General features: G+C 46.0%; 2 protein-coding genes and 1 long non-coding RNA gene across 6 annotated transcripts; 1 reads left to right on the top strand and 2 right to left on the bottom strand.

Moving 5' to 3' along the window:
- Positions 1 to 10,496, bottom strand: tmcc1b (transmembrane and coiled-coil domain family 1b). 4 transcript variants are annotated; one of them, XM_042089289.1, is made up of 6 exons: positions 10,475 to 10,496; positions 8,388 to 8,662; positions 4,174 to 4,602; positions 3,340 to 3,842; positions 2,668 to 2,803; positions 1 to 1,509 (listed from the first exon to the last, which is right to left on the bottom strand). In XM_042089289.1, exons 2-6 carry the CDS (start codon positions 8,616 to 8,618, stop codon positions 1,195 to 1,197), a joined length of 1,614 nt encoding a protein of 537 aa, XP_041945223.1. In that variant the 5' UTR covers positions 8,619 to 8,662; positions 10,475 to 10,496; the 3' UTR covers positions 1 to 1,194. The 4 variants fall into 4 exon arrangements, with proteins under 4 accessions (XP_041945223.1, XP_041945220.1, XP_041945221.1 ...); XM_042089286.1 differs by lacking the exons at positions 8,388 to 8,662; positions 10,475 to 10,496 and adding an exon at positions 6,921 to 7,925 and having other exon boundaries at positions 4,136 to 4,602; XM_042089287.1 differs by lacking the exons at positions 8,388 to 8,662; positions 10,475 to 10,496 and adding an exon at positions 4,996 to 5,246.
- Positions 5,558 to 7,348, top strand: LOC121707061. The gene is made up of 2 exons (XR_006031218.1): positions 5,558 to 5,696; positions 5,868 to 7,348. It is a non-coding gene; the product is annotated as an uncharacterized LOC121707061 (long non-coding RNA).
- On the bottom strand, positions 8,622 to 10,459 carry LOC121707550 (transmembrane and coiled-coil domains protein 1-like; the record flags this gene model as incomplete). The annotated part of the gene is made up of 1 exon (XM_042090202.1): positions 8,622 to 10,459. A coding segment is annotated over exon 1 (420 nt), but the record flags the coding sequence as incomplete, so codon positions are not given.
- Positions 10,497 to 17,542: the final 7,046 nt, after the last annotated feature.

Raw genomic sequence — 17,542 nt, 5'->3', positions numbered from 1 at the left:
CAGTTTTTAAACAGCGTGTTTATTCTTTTAGTTTTTAAAAAATAAAAAATAAAACTAAAAAGGACTATTTTTTTCCCATTGTCACTATAAAGAAACAGTACGGAAGCACTGAGAGTCTTTGAGCCTTCCATGGCTCTTCAAGTATGTTCGTGAAGTTCATGTAAGTAGGACTTCATCTTTGCACGGCACAGGTCACTGATGTGGGGCCATGAGCCGTGGGCCTGGGGGTGGGTGGGGGTGATGTTGGTGGCTGATGGGTAGAGAGGTGATCGGGTCTTCTCAGAGAGAATGTCCTGGGGTCATCATCCCATTCTGTAATCTTATGAGAACCAAACGGCACACAAGTCCAAACGTCTCATAGTCCTGATCTAGTATCCAGGGGCACCTACGCCACAGCAGGCGACTTTCAGGCGTTCACGACAATGTCAACGTCTCGGGGGGGTGGGGCAGTTTCGGAGATTTGAAGTAAATGAATGCGGGAAATGAACGCAAGTTAGGGTGAAGAGTTAAAGAACAGAGGCAAGAGAAGAAGGGAGGAGGTTTTGTAAAGACTAGAACAGAACAGAAGTAGAGGTTGGGAGGAGAGGAAGGGGCAGTGGCTAAGTCGAGATCTGCTGACTCTGAGAACTCCAACAGCTCAAACGCATTTCATGGTTGCAAATCTTTAAATTAAAAAATGTTAAAAAATAAACAGATCCCAATCCTTTGCATAAAACTGATAAGAACAGTAGTTAAAATAACAATTAATAAGCATCTCATCAAATTCACTTAAAAAAACAACATTAAGATTTATCCAGTGGGCTTCAAAACATAAACAAAGTCCAAAACCCTTTAAAATGTAAACAAATTCACTCTCAAAAGGAGAAAAGGGTGGAGCCGGGAGAGCTCTCGCTCGTCATCTCTCTCTCCCTGTGCCCTCTGTGCGTCCACCTCGCCTACTTCAGCAGTGCATCTACGAAAGGTCAGAGGTCAGGCAGTGTGCAAGTCTCTTCTCCTCCTTCATTTCACCTGTGATCCCTCTGTTCCACCGTCTTTCTGCCTGATTCCTTCTTTTCTTCCTCCTTCAGCTCCTCGTCCTCGCACAGAGTCAACTCTCTCTCTCTCTCTCTCTCCCTCCCACCCGTTTACCAAGCCGGACGTGGGTGGGTGGGTGGGCGTGTGGCTATGACGGTAGCGGAGGTGCGGCCGGCCAGGTCATCTGGGGTGCAGCAGGAAGCGGTCCAGGTACTGCGAGATGACCTCCCAGTGCCTCCAGAGGAAGGCCAGCAGCAGAACGAGCAGCAGCGTGGAGAGCGTCCGGCTGCGCGTCTTCATCAGCGGCACCACGCAGTTGGCCACCGTCGACACGAACACCAGCAGCACGGCCATGAGCGCCAGCAGCACGTTGATGAGCTTGCCCAGGAGCGTGCGCGCCGTGGCGTTCTCCAGGCCCTCCAGCTGCACCACCTGCTGCTGCTGCTGCTGCAGCTCCATCTTGGAGATGCGCGTCTGGCACGCCTCCAGCGCCTCCTGTAGGATGGGAGGAGAAAAAGCAAGGGATCAGATTTCAATCAATTCGTCTTATTCATCCAGTGCCCATTGTGAGGCAGAACAAGGCTACTGGGTACACTTGCAATCACATCTCAGTCCAGCAGATGGCGGTAATGCAATCCGTTTGCAAAATGCCAGAGTAACCTTCTATTACTGTGTTCCCTGTCCCCCCCAAAGTAACATTGTAGGTCCTACACCTCTCTTCCTAAAGTAAAATGGTAGGCCCTAACTGTTTCTACTGTGTCAGGATTGTTTAGGCTACATCAGAAGTTTTACAAGCGTGCACTGGAGAGGTAGGATTAAAATGCAGACTGCGCCTTTAAAACAGGCGACCTTTTATCTATCTGCACAATGCTACAGTAGGCTATGTTTTCAGTAAAAAATCAGCTCAATATTACATGCAAGACTGATGTTTACTAAACATGCCCAAGCTTTTCATCTCCTAGCACTTGTCGGTCACCATACGTTTTCTCATGGCGAATTGGCGATATACTGTATATTTTTTTTTAGAAAATTATATTGTTGGATGACATGGTGCGCCAGGTTCATAGAGGTGAAGGGTTGGACAAATGCGAAATGACAAGGTATTAACTAAACTCTTTAGTAGGCTAGGCCTAAGGTACACAGGTTTTCTGGATAAAACAAGGAAAATCAGTAGGCTAGTCTGCCACAACTAACTTCAAGCACAGTGGCCTACACACTGCAGAAATTATGAGATTGTTATCTTTATCGGACAATCCCGACAGGGCAAACTAGACGCCAATCCGCCCCAAAGCCAAAAACGAGGAAAAAAACTTTCAATTATGCCTTTTTAAATTGATTTGTTGGCCTTTTCATGCCACTCCTCCTTATAATTTGCATGGGTCTCATTTTCAGATCAGACTCTCATGTTCAGATCCTTGAGAATGCACTGAATACTTCTCTCAGTACTTTACCAAAAACAGAATTCATTTATTTATTAATTTCACCATCAGATGGACAATTTACCTTTTTGCTACCTTTTTACCTCCATGACAACCATAAATGACAACACTAGAGGTACATGGCTGTCATTCAGACTAAAACTAATCTGAGAATAATTAGCTGTTGTAAAAGGCGATGGCCTCATGCGTCACATTGGGTGGCGTGACTCCTGACCTGGATGTCCCTGGCCCTCTCATAGGACTGATAGGCGATCTTCTCCTCCATGCTGGCCAGCTCCTGCTTCAGGTTCAGAATCTCATTCTGATGGAGCTCTGTTAAGTCGTTCAGCTGCTCCTCCAAACGTTCACACCTGCACACACACACGCACACACACACATGCGCACACACACACACACACACACGCGCACACACACACGCACCCACACACGCACGCACACGCACGCGCACACACACAGAGAGAGAGAAAGAGAGAGATAGATAGATACCAGAGAAGGTTGAAGCAGTTAGTAATCAAGGATCTTTGATAACACTATCAGTTCTTTCAGTTTTAATACTGTTGCCATAAAATTTCACTTTCAGTAAGAATTTCTAACATTTCGTGACAAAAAAACGTTATTTTGTGTCAAATAACAAGTAATAACATGGCTATAGCCCTGCAGCGACCCCTGAATAAATTTCTTCCGCTGTGAAAGGTCAAATCAATTGTTAATGGTAAACATCTTTCCCCAAAGCCAGACATACCAGTTCTGAATCAATGCACTTCTTTGGAAGTTACCCTGAAACGTAACACTCTGACCTGCATTTCCTGTGTTTTCACGCGAGGATCTGGTGTAGCAGGCAGCCATACGGCCACACACACACACACACACACACATCAGGGCTTACCGGTAGCGCTCCTCCTGCAAGGCCTGCATGATGAGCGTGTAGTCCTTCTGGTAGTGCGCCTTCAGGCTCTCAAAGGACTCCTCCAGTCGGCCCTGGCTGTCCCTCAGCTCCTGCACCTCCTGGTAGAGCGCCTCCAGGCCCAAGCTCTGGCCGTGCTCCAGCGTGTTGCCACGGGAACTGGGCGGTCCGCCGGGCGCCCCCGTGGTGCTGTTGGCCCCGGCCGAGCCCGAGGTGGCGCTCGAGCAGTCGTCCTCGCTGCCGTACTTGGGGCTGGACTGCAGATGCCCGCCACCACTGCCACTTCCGCCGAGGGCTCGGGCGCCGGGGCCAGGCACGCCGCCGTCCTCTCCCTGCGTCTCGTCCAGGGAGTCCTTGAGGCCGGCGATGTTGTCGGCGCTGCCAAACTTGTTGCGGATGAGCGAGGCGATCTCGCGCGGCTTGGACACCACCGCGCCGGCCGCCGAGTGCGTGGCCTGGGAGAAGCTGGAGAGGCCACCTGTCACCTACAACAGGTGAGAACACTTCCAGTGTTATGCTTGGGTGCAACCAACACAAACGCAGGCAGTGCCATTAATCACAACAATGTCACCGCCAAAACAGAGTAGAGCTCTTTAATGAAGCATGCACGACTACAATTACTGATGCCAAACCCTTTCAAGTCCACCTAGTTCTTAACACCCATCATCCTTAATGACTTGAGCTAAAATTACAGCTACTGACCACGCCCACCCTGAGCATCAGGAAAGCAACCATCATCATCATCACCGTCGCCGCCCCCATTCACATCAACACCTACTACAGGTAAGGTATGCAATACTGATGGAGCTGCCGGACCTTGGCGCCCACGTCCTTCAGGCCCTGGTGCATGTCTCGGAGGACGTCCTTGGGCTGCCGCGGGATGCCGTTGTGCTCCACCTCGCGCAGCTTGCGGTGGTAGTGCTCCAGCTTGCGCTGCAGCTGCTGGATGGTCTGCGCCGACTTCTGGTTCTTCTTCTCGAACACCTGCTTGATGCGCGCGCTCTGCTGCTTGTCGGCGTTGTTGGCCAGCTTCAGGTACTCGGCCACGTTGTCGTCGCGCGCCGTCTGCTCGATCTTGATCTGCTCGGTCAGCTTGAGGATCTTCTGCTGCAGCTGGGCGATGGCCAGCTTGGTGCGCTGCGGGTCGGGCGTGCTGTCGACCACGTCCAGGCCGTAGGCCCCGTCCGAGCCGCAGGACAGCGCGTTGGGGGACACAGCCGGCCCAGACACATCCAGGCGGTCCAGCTGTTGTTGATAGAAGGGAAAAAAGAAAGAAAGAAAGAAAGAAAGAAAGAAAGAAAGAAAGAAGAAGTAGAAGAAAGAAAGAAAGAGATAAAAAGAAAGAAAGAAAAGACAAGAATGGCCCAAGAAAGGGAGAAAGAAGTAGGAGAAAGAAAGAGATAAAAAAAGAGAGCGAGCTTAACAGATCTATTCACAGTTCCCTCTTGTCACAATAGTACAACTACTCCCTGGTTCAAATAAATTCCAGTGCTCAGTAACATCATAGAAAAACAGGATGGAGTATTTAGTTAAATACTCTACAGTTATGTTTAATCTCTTGCTAAGGCTAACACACGAGCACACACACACGCACACACACACACACACACACACACACACACACACGCGGTTTAAAACCTCGGCAGTGGGACGAGGGTTCACCAGCGCTGTAGGCTTCATGCTGTCGTGAGGAGAGCGGCGGCAGCAGCGGCGGCAGCAGCGGCGGCGGAGGGCTCAGAGGAAGCACTGGGAGCGAAGAAGCAGCCAGGCTGGCCCACTGGCCCTGAGATCCTCCTATCTGGCCAGACCTCTGGACTATGAGTGCATCTGCGATCGAGATAAGTGAGGCGGCCCCCTCGACTCTGATAACACGCCTGGCCACACTCTCCGCACATGATCCATTTACATAAGGTCAATAAAATTGCAAAACTCAATTAACATCTATGAATTGCCTTCTGGCTTCTGGTGATAAATGATAGTTTACACCCGAGGCTTCCTCCACAATCTCAATTAACTCTGCCAAGCAGCACTACAGATATCCCTTGCATGGATTTCAGAAACCCAAGATAAGATGGTTACCCTGATTAGCTCAAGGCCAAAGACATTCACCTCACACAATGCATCGTACCACCACTTAAAAGAAATGATGGCCAGTATCGGAGTATCAGAATGCAGAGAGGCATTTCACGCCTCAAAAAATGACAAATGTCTATTGCAAATTATTCATCCAGGCCTAAAATACACAAGTTCTTGTGAAAGTTTTTACTTGAGCTTCATGGCTTGACAACTTAAGATGTTCAGAAGTTGAAGAAGAAAAAATGTGAAGACATTGTTTACATGTGATTTAAGACATTCTGACTTAACTCTATTTTCTATTTATTTACAGGAAGAGATTTCAGTAAAGCACTTTTAAGAGATTCATATTTTTTTTTTTTTGTTGCATTTTTCATTAAGAAGGAATAGATAAGTTGGAGATCCCAATCTGATTGCAGTCTTACTTTGTTGAACAGGCTGTATGGTGAGTGTATTGGACGGGGAGCCCTGAAGTGTGTATCAAGCCAAATGGTGAGTTGACTGTATAGTTACATCCCTGGCCATGAGCTTCAACTCATATCTGCAACTAGCACTACATGGGCCGGAACAGTCAAAGGAGCAGAGAGAGGACGACTAGCACTACATGGGGCGGAACAGTCAAAGGAGCAGAGAGAGGACGACTAGCACTACATGGGGCGGAACAGTCAAAGGAGCAGAGAGAGGACGACTAGCACTACATGGGCCGGAACAGTCAAAGAAGCAGAGAGAGGACGACTAGCACTACATGGGGCGGAACAGTCAAAGGAGCAGAGAGAGGACGACTAGCACTACATGGGGCGGAACAGTCAAAGGAGCAGAGAGAGGACGACTAGCACTACATAACAGTCAAAGGAGCAGAGAGAGGACGACTAGCACTACATGGGGCGGAACAGTCAAAGGAGCAGAGAGAGGACGTCTTGACTGCGGGAGGTGACAAATGGCTGAGCGCACTCTCTCTGGCAGCAAGCAGTAATTACACAGAAGATAGCTAGCGGGAGGTCACTGAGCATATGTGTGTGAGCGTGTGTGTGTGTGTGTGTGTGTCTGACAGCTCACAGCTCTCAGAACTCTCTCTCCCCGAATCCTGCACCGCACTGCACCGTACCAGACAACACGTCTTGGAATGGACCGCAGGCCTCGGGCTGACAATAACGACTCACACTAATCCTGACCCCCTCCCTTTACGCGGAGTCCAGCTCCAGTGGTCATCAGTTAAACACAACAGAGATTAACAGTCTCTTGAAGGGCTTATTCAAGTCTTAAGGAAGCAGTCAGAAGAATACTTCTTGGACTTTGTCATCTGTAATCTGTACATTTCCATCTAGCTTCCTTCATTAATTGGGAGAGTTCCAAAGAATGACAGGTTTTGTGTTTGTACTGCACAAAGCCAGGAGAGGGTGGACCATATGTTGATCTCTCTTGCAGCACCTTTGAACAAAATGAGGAGACTGGAGCATTAGCGTAACTGTAAAGTGATTCTGTAGCTCTACCTTTAGCCTGTATGAAGGGGCTTGTTGTAGTATTCTGCTGTGCGATGCGTTTCCAAAGGAACATTCCAGATTGGCAATGCTGGAGCCTGCTAGCCCTCTCCACTGAGAGAGTGCATTCGACCACTAAAGTATTAAGTGCTTACACAGGGGTGAGCACTTAGTATTCTTACAGCTGAGTGCTTGCCCTTACACTCTGTGTCAGACTATTAAAGACAGCCTGCAATAGCAGCTCGTGCCAGAGTTGCAACGGTTCTCAGAGTGCACAGTCTGCCTGCTGTTATCAGGGCCGTAACAGGCCGTGCCATCGCACAGCTTGGCTGCCTCTTATCAGTGGGAACAGGCAGGGGGCTGTCAAAGCATCAGGGCAGCTTCCCAGAAAGAGAACAGCCAGCAGCCGCCGTGAAGATCACTACGTCATTTCATTTAAACATTTTTTTTTTTTAAAAACGAGTTCACTGGTGAATGACACAAAAACAAATACAAATAGGGTTACTTGTAAGACTTGCTAACTGTCAGGTGTTTCTCTGGCATGCTCAGGCAGGGTTTTAGGAGCAATCCCCCATAAACTGCATTAGTTGTGTTAACCTTTGCAGGGCAGGTGGCGCATGCAGGTAGCAGCAGTGCTCACGCGTGCCACTGGCCAGGGAAGGGACTTCAGTCAAACTTCACAGCGGCTTTATCCTACGCCAGGTCATCGGCCTGGAGTGCACTTGGAGACTAAGGGAGGGCTAAATTTAGAAGGGCTTAGAGAACATGGTGACCTGCCACCAGCACTCGCCGACCTTCCCGCACTGTCAACGCCCGTCGGCTCCGTTTCTCCCAGCAGCCCATCGCTCTTTAATCACAGCTCCCAGGAAAAGGCCAGCAAGGGCCCTCCGCAGTAGCAGCACCTGGAGACGTGCCGCATGAAAATAGATTGTCTGGTCAAGTGCCTGTGGTGGGGGAGTGTGTGTGTGTGTAGGTGTGTGGGTGTGTGTAGGTCTGTGTGTGTGGGAGTGTGTAGGTGTGTGGCAGTGTGTGAGAGAGAGAGAGAGAGAGAGAGAGAGAGAGAGAGAGAGAGAGAGAAAGAGAGAAAGAGAGACTGTGTGTGTGTGTGTGTGTGTGTGTTTGTTTGTTTGTATGTGAGTGTGCTGTGTACAGGACGTGGTTTCAGTTACCTCTCCCTGTTAACTCAATCAAATCCTGCTTGGTACATCAGAAGACACCTGTTCCATCAATCCAAGGACCCGCTTATACACATACATACATACATACATACACACATGCATACAAACATACAAGTCATCATAACCACACACACACACACACACACACACACTATGTGCTATGCCCCCTATGGAAACCCTTTCCCATGGGTTCACACACACCCAGTGTCTCGTGCATACTTAGCGTTTCACACACAAGGCTGTGTGGAGCCTGCGGCAGAGGCCCTGAGGTGTGGGCGTGGCCGCCGGCGCTCTGACTCACCCGGTCGGCCTCGTCGGTGGAGTGGTACCCGGAGCTGATGAGCATGTCGGCCAGCGCGGGGCTGCTGGGCGTGTCGGTGGTGGAGGAGGAACGCGGCCGGCCGGCCTGCAGCAGCAGCACTTCCTGCGTGGAGCGCCGGTGGATCTGCGGGCTGCCCTTCTGCGCTGGCTCCCCGCTGCTGCCGCCAGCGGCCTTGTTGCGCCGGCTCTGCAGGCTGGTGCCTCTCTTCATGATGGGTGGCGCGCCTCGGATCTGCTGCAGCACGCGGCTCAGAGCTGCGGGAGGGGCGGGAGGGGGGGCGTCAGTGTCGGAGGACAGCGGAGCGGCGGCCGGGGCCCCGGGCCCGAGCACCCCGTCGCCCGCCTCCGCCTCCAACGACAACTCGGCGGCGGGCGACGTGGCCGAGGCGACGGCGGAGGAGTCGTGCGGCGAGACGGACGAGCGGCGGCGCTGTGGCTGGAAGAGCTGCTTGAGGCCGTGGCCCAGCGCGCCCATGTTCTCCAGGGCGTTGTGCGTGATTTTGGACAAGCCGTGCTCCGGCTCGGACGCCCTCCGACCGGCCGTCTCCGGCTCTAGGGCACCGCCGCCGCCGCCACCGCGGCCTCCCACCGGCTCCAGCTCCTCCGGGCTCAGCTCGCTACTGGTCTGGTCCATCGGGGGGCGCCAGTCTTGCACGTGGGGTTTCAGCCTTGGCAGCTGGAGAGGATGGGGTGTGGAGGAGGGGCGGTGTCTACCTGCACCCCCCACCTCCACGGCCCCTCGAATTGGCCGGCTGAAAACTGGGAGGCGGGGCGGGGGTTCTCAGTTGGGCCCTGAGAGTGCGCATGCATCTGTGGATTGGCTGAAAGTCATGCTCATCTACCACAGAAGGAAAACAAAATGGATTATGACATGCAGCTGTAAGCGATGGGATACAAGCAGAAGCAGCAGAAGCAGCAGCAGCATTAATAGCAGGATGGGTTAACAAAACACTAAGAGGCAGAGTTAGGAGTTGGCTGAAAGACATGAGGGACTGTTTTTTTTTATGACACTGTAAAGGATCCTGTTATTCTGAGGCATTAAAATTGAACAGGCCTTTCACCTATAATGTTCTAAGTCCTTTATTAATCCATGGGTACATGAACATTATGGGCAAGGACCTTTAGAACAATTTGTCCAGTTCCCAAAAAAGGCACAGTAGGTTTACTCGGCTACAGCCTCTTGGCACAAGACAACTAACAGAACATCTACTGCATTTGCATGTGATACTACTGGCAGAGTACCAGTACACAAAAAAGATCTGACTTCCAAACCATCATGTCCATAGGAGCCAACCCATCATGACACACTAGTCTATGTTGCTAAGTAAATACAACAGTCTACCTACACACACACACTGATGGTATTTGATAAAGCATGATAAAAAAAAGTGCAACAATTTCTGAAATGCTTTGCTATTTATGGAGTGGTTAAGATCCTCTGCATGTGATTGCATGGAGATAGCAAGATTGCTTAATCTTAAGAGCTGTAAGAGGGCTGTGACCAAAACTTAATTATCATAATTTCCATCCTAATCTGGAAATAAACATTTCAGAGATTATTTGCACAACAAATTATTGTTTGAAAACCATGGATGTCGGTGGATGTGAGTGATGGTTTAAAAAAAGCTAAACAAAGGCAATGGCAAGCATCTAATGGGCTTTTGTGCTTGTGAAAACTCATGATCAAAGGTTGCGTTGATTGTCGTTTGTGGGCCAAAGTCTCGGGGTGCCCCCAGAGGGCAAATGTTCCTATTCTGGCCAGTCATTGAAACAACCAGCTTTGGGACTTCTCTCTCAGCCAGACACATGTCAACTGGGTACAGCGGTCATTTTTACGTTTACATTGTTACCACATCATCATCGATCAATCCATCTCTTATCATCATTATTCATTAGTTGTCATTACAAGAACCACAGTAGCGACAGGTGGGAGTACCACACCAAAGAAATTATTTTCCTTCTACCGTTGTTTTTTTTGTTTTTGTTTATTTTTTTAAAAGAGATACAAAGAACACAGAGACAGAGAATGAGAGAAAGAAAGAGAAGCTGACAAAGAGAGTGTCCTACCATCAGTCCAGCCGCTCCTCTTCTGACTCAAGGCTCCGGGTCAGCTGCAGAGGACAAGAGAAGAGACGGTCACACACAGGCACCATCCATCCCAAGCAGTGACACACACACAAACGTGCTCACTCACACGCGCACACGCGTACACACACACACACCAAAACACACTAGTGTTCTTTCAAGTCCAGAGGCAATCCATGTACTCTAACAGTTCTTTCTGATGGCTACACACAAGCTCACACCCAGACGGACATCCTCGTGGATATAATGCTTTATGACATGACTTTCCAGCACTTGTCGCTTGGTAAACCTACTTCCATTATAGTCAAAATAAACCTACTGAAATAGAGACCTTGTTGCAGGTCTAGCGTCTTCACTTAAAACAACAGCCCCCAATGCCATGCTAATGCTATACTGCAGTAGCTTTCACATGGCCTGATTGCAAACTAGAGAGAGTCATTTTAAGCAGGCCTATATCACACAAGAATTTAATGTCATCCTCAGTCTATGGCCCACAGACTGGGGAGCTACAATCCCCATATAGATATGACAGGAGAAAAACGACTGGCCCAGTTTATATGATTGATGAACTGTAGACAAATTGATCAACCCCGAGTCAAGACTCTAAGTGAAATGGATCTCTCTTCTTCTAGTACACAGAGCAGCTAATGATACTTTGTGTGTAGGTTACAAACCCTCCGAACATGCACGGACCTAAGGATCTATAGGGCTCTCATGCCCACCATTTCCATTTGATCCAGTACGGTAAGTAAACCTTAAAGAATGTCACAATTAACATGCCATTAAAACAGAACAGTACACCCCATTCTTCTCTTCTCCTCCCATTTAAGTCATAATATATGCAAATCAACAAGCACTGCAACAATGACACCTTCCACAACAACACGGTCAGCCAACACTAACAGCATCCACTGTGAGACCTGATATGAGAGCTCTGGCCGTACACCTCTTTGATCAATGCAAGGCAGACTAGACACACTGAACTGGACCACGGGGGTTGGTAGATGGAGTACAAATAAGCGGGCACACTAGCAGAGTCCTGCTATAAGATTGCATTTCCATGTTCTCTCCTGCTCTATGATGTAGTCTTATAGACACTGACAACGGTGGTGGGGTGAGGCGTCTGTGTCCTGCATGCATTATTAAGCAGACAAGCCCGCCACTGACTGCTGGACTCAGTGCCGCTATTGTGTGTCACAATCAACACTCTGGCAGCGTGTGGTGGTGTCCTAAACGCAAACACGCACAGACACACAACTCCAGGCATTAACAGAGGCAACCAGTGTGAGAAGAGCAGATAGGGAGGTGTTATTTAACTACCGCAACACCTCCAGCTTCCCTCTCTTCAGACCAAGGGGAATGTATATGAAAAACATCCTCCACTTGACCAAAGTGAGGTGAACTAAATTAGCGATTACTAGCTGTAACTAACAACAAGTGTGCATCATCAACACAGCCTTGTTATCAACATAACATACAAAATATCTGAATGTCACTTTCATTATTAAACATTAATAGCCTACTTCTGATGAAAAACAGTGTTTTTCTGATGGTGATTATCCAACCAAAAAATGCCATTAGGGTTAACTGTAGTTAAATCTCTGGTAAAAAAAAAAAAGGCAAATCAGAGCAACCTTTACACACTCTCTACCAAAGCCCTAAAGGGCAGTGCATTTTCTCTGGCTGAAATGGGTCAGCCAACACCCATCACACACAGACTCACTATCTCCCTCACCCACTCACTCTCCAGTCTCTCTCCAACACACAGCTTCCCAAGGTCACAACTGTGACTGTGGGTGTGTGTGTGTGTGTGTGTGTGTGTGTGTGTGTGTGAAAGAGTGAGGATGGGATTGGTTGTGTTCTCACTACACAGGCTGCTAAATATGAGTCAGGAGAACAAAGAAGTACAATTAATTAATGACACACTTAATCCACAAAAGGGATGACATGAATTGGAAGCTGCAGTCCTCACCCCTCCGAAAACTCAAACTCTAGGTCTAAGTCTATATGGCAATATCTAAACCTAGGGCACACATATAGTTCTACCAGGGACTAGAAGTCACCTGTCAGAGTTAGTAGGAACCATACCTTCTGGCCCAGTCATCAGTGTGCAGGCTCTTGTCTTCTACATAGGAGAGGGCTGTCTCAACGTCCAAAAACAACCCCTCCTGCGCATTAACCCCTCTAGTCCTTAAACAGTGCCAAGGTATCTCCCAATAGTCAGCTCTTCCCGGGAAGGTTTATCGCATGCTGGAGCTAAAATATGGAGAAAAGTCATGGACCTGTCACAGAACAGTAACAGGTGCACAAGTCGCAGACAAATGGCCTAATCAATGCTACCTATGACTTGTCATCCAATTGACGTTATCTCTGATAGCGTGCTTCTTCATGTATAACTAGGATCCACTTAACCCTGATTGGATGTGTCTTGGTTGGTCTTAGCTAATTGGTTAGTTGAACTTTATATCACCAAATTCACCCAGGAATACATTTTTAATTATTCAATCTTATAATAACTTATCAACAAGTATTCTTTATCATATTTGGGGTCTGAGACCAGTGGGCATGATACAAAATATCAAACATCACTACAATGACCTATGATGCCACAGGCTAAATATGTTTACTTGCTAATATAAACTAGCGTAGTAGGCTAAATCAGTTGTGGCTCATCCTCGCCGTTCATAGACATTAGTGAAGAAAAGGTAAGGAATGAATTGACACGTTAAACCAGCTGGCTAATTTTGATAAATAACCTTATCCAGTCTAATTCCTAGATCTGCCTCTAACGTTTAAAATGACTGACCGTGGAGCTAACTACCCTGCTAGCAGGCTAGCTTGATGGCCGCAAGAGCTTGGGATTGCTCAGTTTACGCCCAAAACCATCTCTATAAAAGTTGGCCATCGAAAAAGCTCAGTACGATATCCTTAATCAATACCACTGTAACTGCACAAAATAAGGTGCTGAATCTATGTTAATATTACAATATAAATATGTGTTTTGGTCAAACAGTGTTAATCATAACGTTATAAGATTATGTCACTCGCATCCGGCTGTCAAACGAGAAAAGCTCCAGCATCATCAGAGGCGATATGGAGGGGCACTGCTGTGGTAGCAAGCTAGTGATAGCTTGCTAACTGGCTAGCTCGGTAGGAGACCTGAGCAAAGTCTATGGTCCTAAGCAGGGTGTTGAGGATAGTTAGCAAGCTAACATTACATTTAAACGCCGAAGCCTGATATCACTCAGTTAACTATCTAGCTAACGGTAACAAATTAACTGACGTATCCCTAACATAAAAAATCTTATACATATATGTCATGATTGCATGACAGCTAGAACAGGTTGTCGCCCTGTTTGGCAAACCACAAATACTAGCACTATCCGTATAGCAGCTACTGCCTAGGAGGGTTCATTAGTTATCAACGCTAAACGCTACCAGCTAGCCAGCTAACGTTAGTGGGTGAGAACAGGTTGAGTTAGGGAGCAATAAAATATTTGTACTGACTGAGAATCACTACTATACTCTTCAGACGGAAAATGATTACGGCAATATACGGGCGGCTAATTCACAACTATCCCGCCGTTTAATAATGTCACTGGGTGCATTATTTAAAGATTTAACGTAAACTTACATGGACGCTTAGAGGATTGTACTGATGACCGTTCATTTCTCCGACGGAACACTCCCACGATTACGTCAAAGAGCGTGGGCAACGTGAGACGCTATGCGCTATGACGACATGAGCTCATCTGATTTGTTTTGTACAACCATAAATCATCTTTTTAAAACATAAGGGCTGTAATTAAAATGTCTAGGAAACGTGCATGATAACTTGACATACGTAACGCAAATTGTGCAAGGCGGATGCCAAAATTCACCAGACACCAATAAGTCACCTGCATGGTATCTGAGAGACAAAGAAGGTGTAGCCTAGCCTACTTTATTTTCTACTGCGTTTGAGCCAGGAGTGCCCACAGATATGCATTTTCCCCGTTTCACCAATGGGTTATGCAATAACAACCATGATAAATGAGAAATAATAAGAATAAAAAAGAAACAAACCAATGTTGAGATCATCCAAACATTAAGTGACTTTACAAATGGTAAGGTCTGTCAAGTCACATGAACACAAGTGTGTTGCGATAGCATGGTTGTATAATAAAGGCCTGCATTATTTCCCACACCAAATGTCTTATCCATAGGCTGTATCGTGGTTGTATCCAATTGCTTACAGGGATCATTTTTTCATACTACAATGATGATTTCTAAACCCTATTGTGTTAAGGAAGTTGTGAATGGAGTCCCATATTTTTTGTCTTAGTGCATTTTGTGCATATCTCTATAGGATATTTAAATTTTCAAATGATCCAATCAGAAATAATAGTCACCTGACGAGATTGCAAGATTCTTTTTTTAAATTGACCACCAGATGGCAGCACATTCATACAAATCAGAGCCGCACATAGACGATATACGCCTATCCAAGCATTTCGAGGAAAATTGAAGTAAGCCTGTTGATCTGTAGGCTAATTCAGTTGCATTTTATATAGTTGTCAACCTTCTTCAACTCACTGCTACCGTCAAATGAATGAATATATGGATATACAGTATAGGCCAGGCCCTATGTTATATGTGATCTGTGATGTTTTCTGGAGGATGCACGTGAGGTTCTAGCAACCTTAAGTTGTCATTCCTGCATTTATCATTTATGACTATTTAAAAACACAAGCATCGATAAAGTGAAAGATAAAGAATAAAGTGAAGATAAAGAATTTGATCTCAGACCACAGCTGTGAACTCATTCAAGGCTACAAGCTCCTTTATCTTTTTTATTTACTGTTATTTAACAGATGGGAGTTTGATTATAACTTTAGAGCCGAAATGATTAGTCACGGGTAGTGTAATACTAGGGACAAATGTCCAAAGACATCTGGTAAGGAACAGAAAGTTTAACTAAATTAAATTACACTTAGATCAGTTAGTGTAAAGTAGAACAGTAAAACTTGCCCCCATCACCATAAACAACACTTACCCTGCAAAGGATTAGGCGATTACAGAGACATCTATTATGACTGTTAGAGGGCAATGCCAGTAGGGAAATGTGAAGGGGAGTTGACAAATAGGGGAAAGGGTGTAGCGGCAGGAATCCAGGTAGGGTTGGTTGTGGTTGTTCACCTAGTCTATCTACAATTAGAGTGAATATTTCTGGAGCAGCATAGCCTAAGAATCACGGTAATCACGGTGAACACTTTATTCCAAGAGGCCTAAAAATGCAACCTTCTTGATATTTATGTATTTATTCAAATCTACATCTCACGAAGCATAAAAAAAAAAAAAATCATGGCAACAGGTCATTGACAATTAGATCACTTCCGATTTTAAATGTGTGTTGAAGTGGACATCTGAAATAAATAGTTTTTCACCATTAGTATAAAGTTAAATATTTGCATTCAATATTTGTACTGTACATTACTGTTCCTTGGGTTATCATTTGTAACATAATCGTGTGCAGGTTGTCATGGGTTATCATTTGTAATGTAACTGGGTGAGCAGGTTGTATGTTATATAGTGGGGGAACTGTTGTTGTGGTTTAAACAATAGCTGAAATAAAGCTCATTATTACTACATTGGCAAGATGATGGTAATGCAGATGTTACAGTGGATAAGAATATTGTTCATAAGACTATTAGGAGAGATGCAGTTGTGGCTTTTGTAATAGGGGAACCTCCAGGGCTATTGTCTCACTTTGGTTGTAGCCATTTAGAGTATTAAAAAGATCATGGTCATGAGGAGAAATAGGTAAGGCCACGAAAGAAGTTGGTGGAGTTGGGACTGATTGACAGGATACAAAGTCTTGTTTGTTTGTTTGTTTGTTGTTGTTGTTGTTGTACAGGTTAGGGGCTTGATCTGGCTTTAAGTGCAGCAGGTAAGGCTTTATTTAGGGGTGTGATCTGCATACCATCTCCATGACTCAGATGGCTGGGGGCAGGGCAGGCAAAAGTTAATTCCCCATCTGCTGGCCGGAAGGAGAGCAGAAGCTTGTTGTCCTAAATACATTCCGATAATGACTCAGCAGTTGTCACTGCATAGCAATGACTACATATCAAAAGTGAAAAAATAGCTATATTGGTAGGAAAGGCCTCCATCCACCCATCAGTGCAAACCAACCATTATTAATCTCAGATTGTACTGGAGAGCACATGTAGCCATTTTTGTAAAGGCGGGCAAGAACAAAACTGAGCTACACCCATAACAAACTCATGGCTGTTGAATGTAGCCTATGTCTGTAACTCAGGGGCTGTTATTGTCATTAATCAGCTATATTCATGAAATAATATAAGACTCACTACATTCTAATTGTTTATTCATTGAACAACAATCACATATACAAAATGTTATTCCAAAAAGACAAGTAGGTTCTTCTGATAGCATAGAGAATGTAATTTCTCAAATTACATTTATTTGGGCAGTTAAATAAGTTTCCTACTCAGAATGTCCTCTATAGCCTATGTGTTTGTGAAACATTTGGATTGGTTTTGAATCATTAGTAGGCCAAGGTGGCCATCTGTTTGACAAGGGAAATTAATGAATGAATGAAAATTCATCTAAATATTTTTTTTTAACGCAGTTTGAGTTTTCTAAACATAGCATTCATGATTGCTTATATGAAAGTCTAAGCTATTATTCGAACATACTATAAAAAAAAAATCATTAATCCTGACTTTGTTGACGAGGTTTCAGGACAAGCTGATGGTGTGTTTCTGTGAAGCCATGTGCATAATGTACATACAATGACGTTGGCAGCCTAATAAAGTGCTTTCATGTAGAAATTGTAAAGGGAGTAAAAAGATAGAAATAAACGTGATGATATAATGACATATCACACATTCTACTTATACACATTGCTCTTATTGTATTAACATCGTGCAATACCTTTTCAAATATAATCTCGTTGTTGTTTGTTTATGCTACAAATAAACATTACAACTCAGAATTATTGGACCAGTGGCTGAGAGAGCACTGGGTGGCCTCATTTTGACAGCTGCA

This window comes from Alosa sapidissima, chromosome 4, assembly GCF_018492685.1.
Source record: "Alosa sapidissima isolate fAloSap1 chromosome 4, fAloSap1.pri, whole genome shotgun sequence".
Taxonomy (NCBI): Eukaryota; Metazoa; Chordata; class Actinopteri; order Clupeiformes; family Clupeidae; genus Alosa; species Alosa sapidissima.
This window is presented reverse-complemented; position numbering and strand designations above follow the sequence as displayed.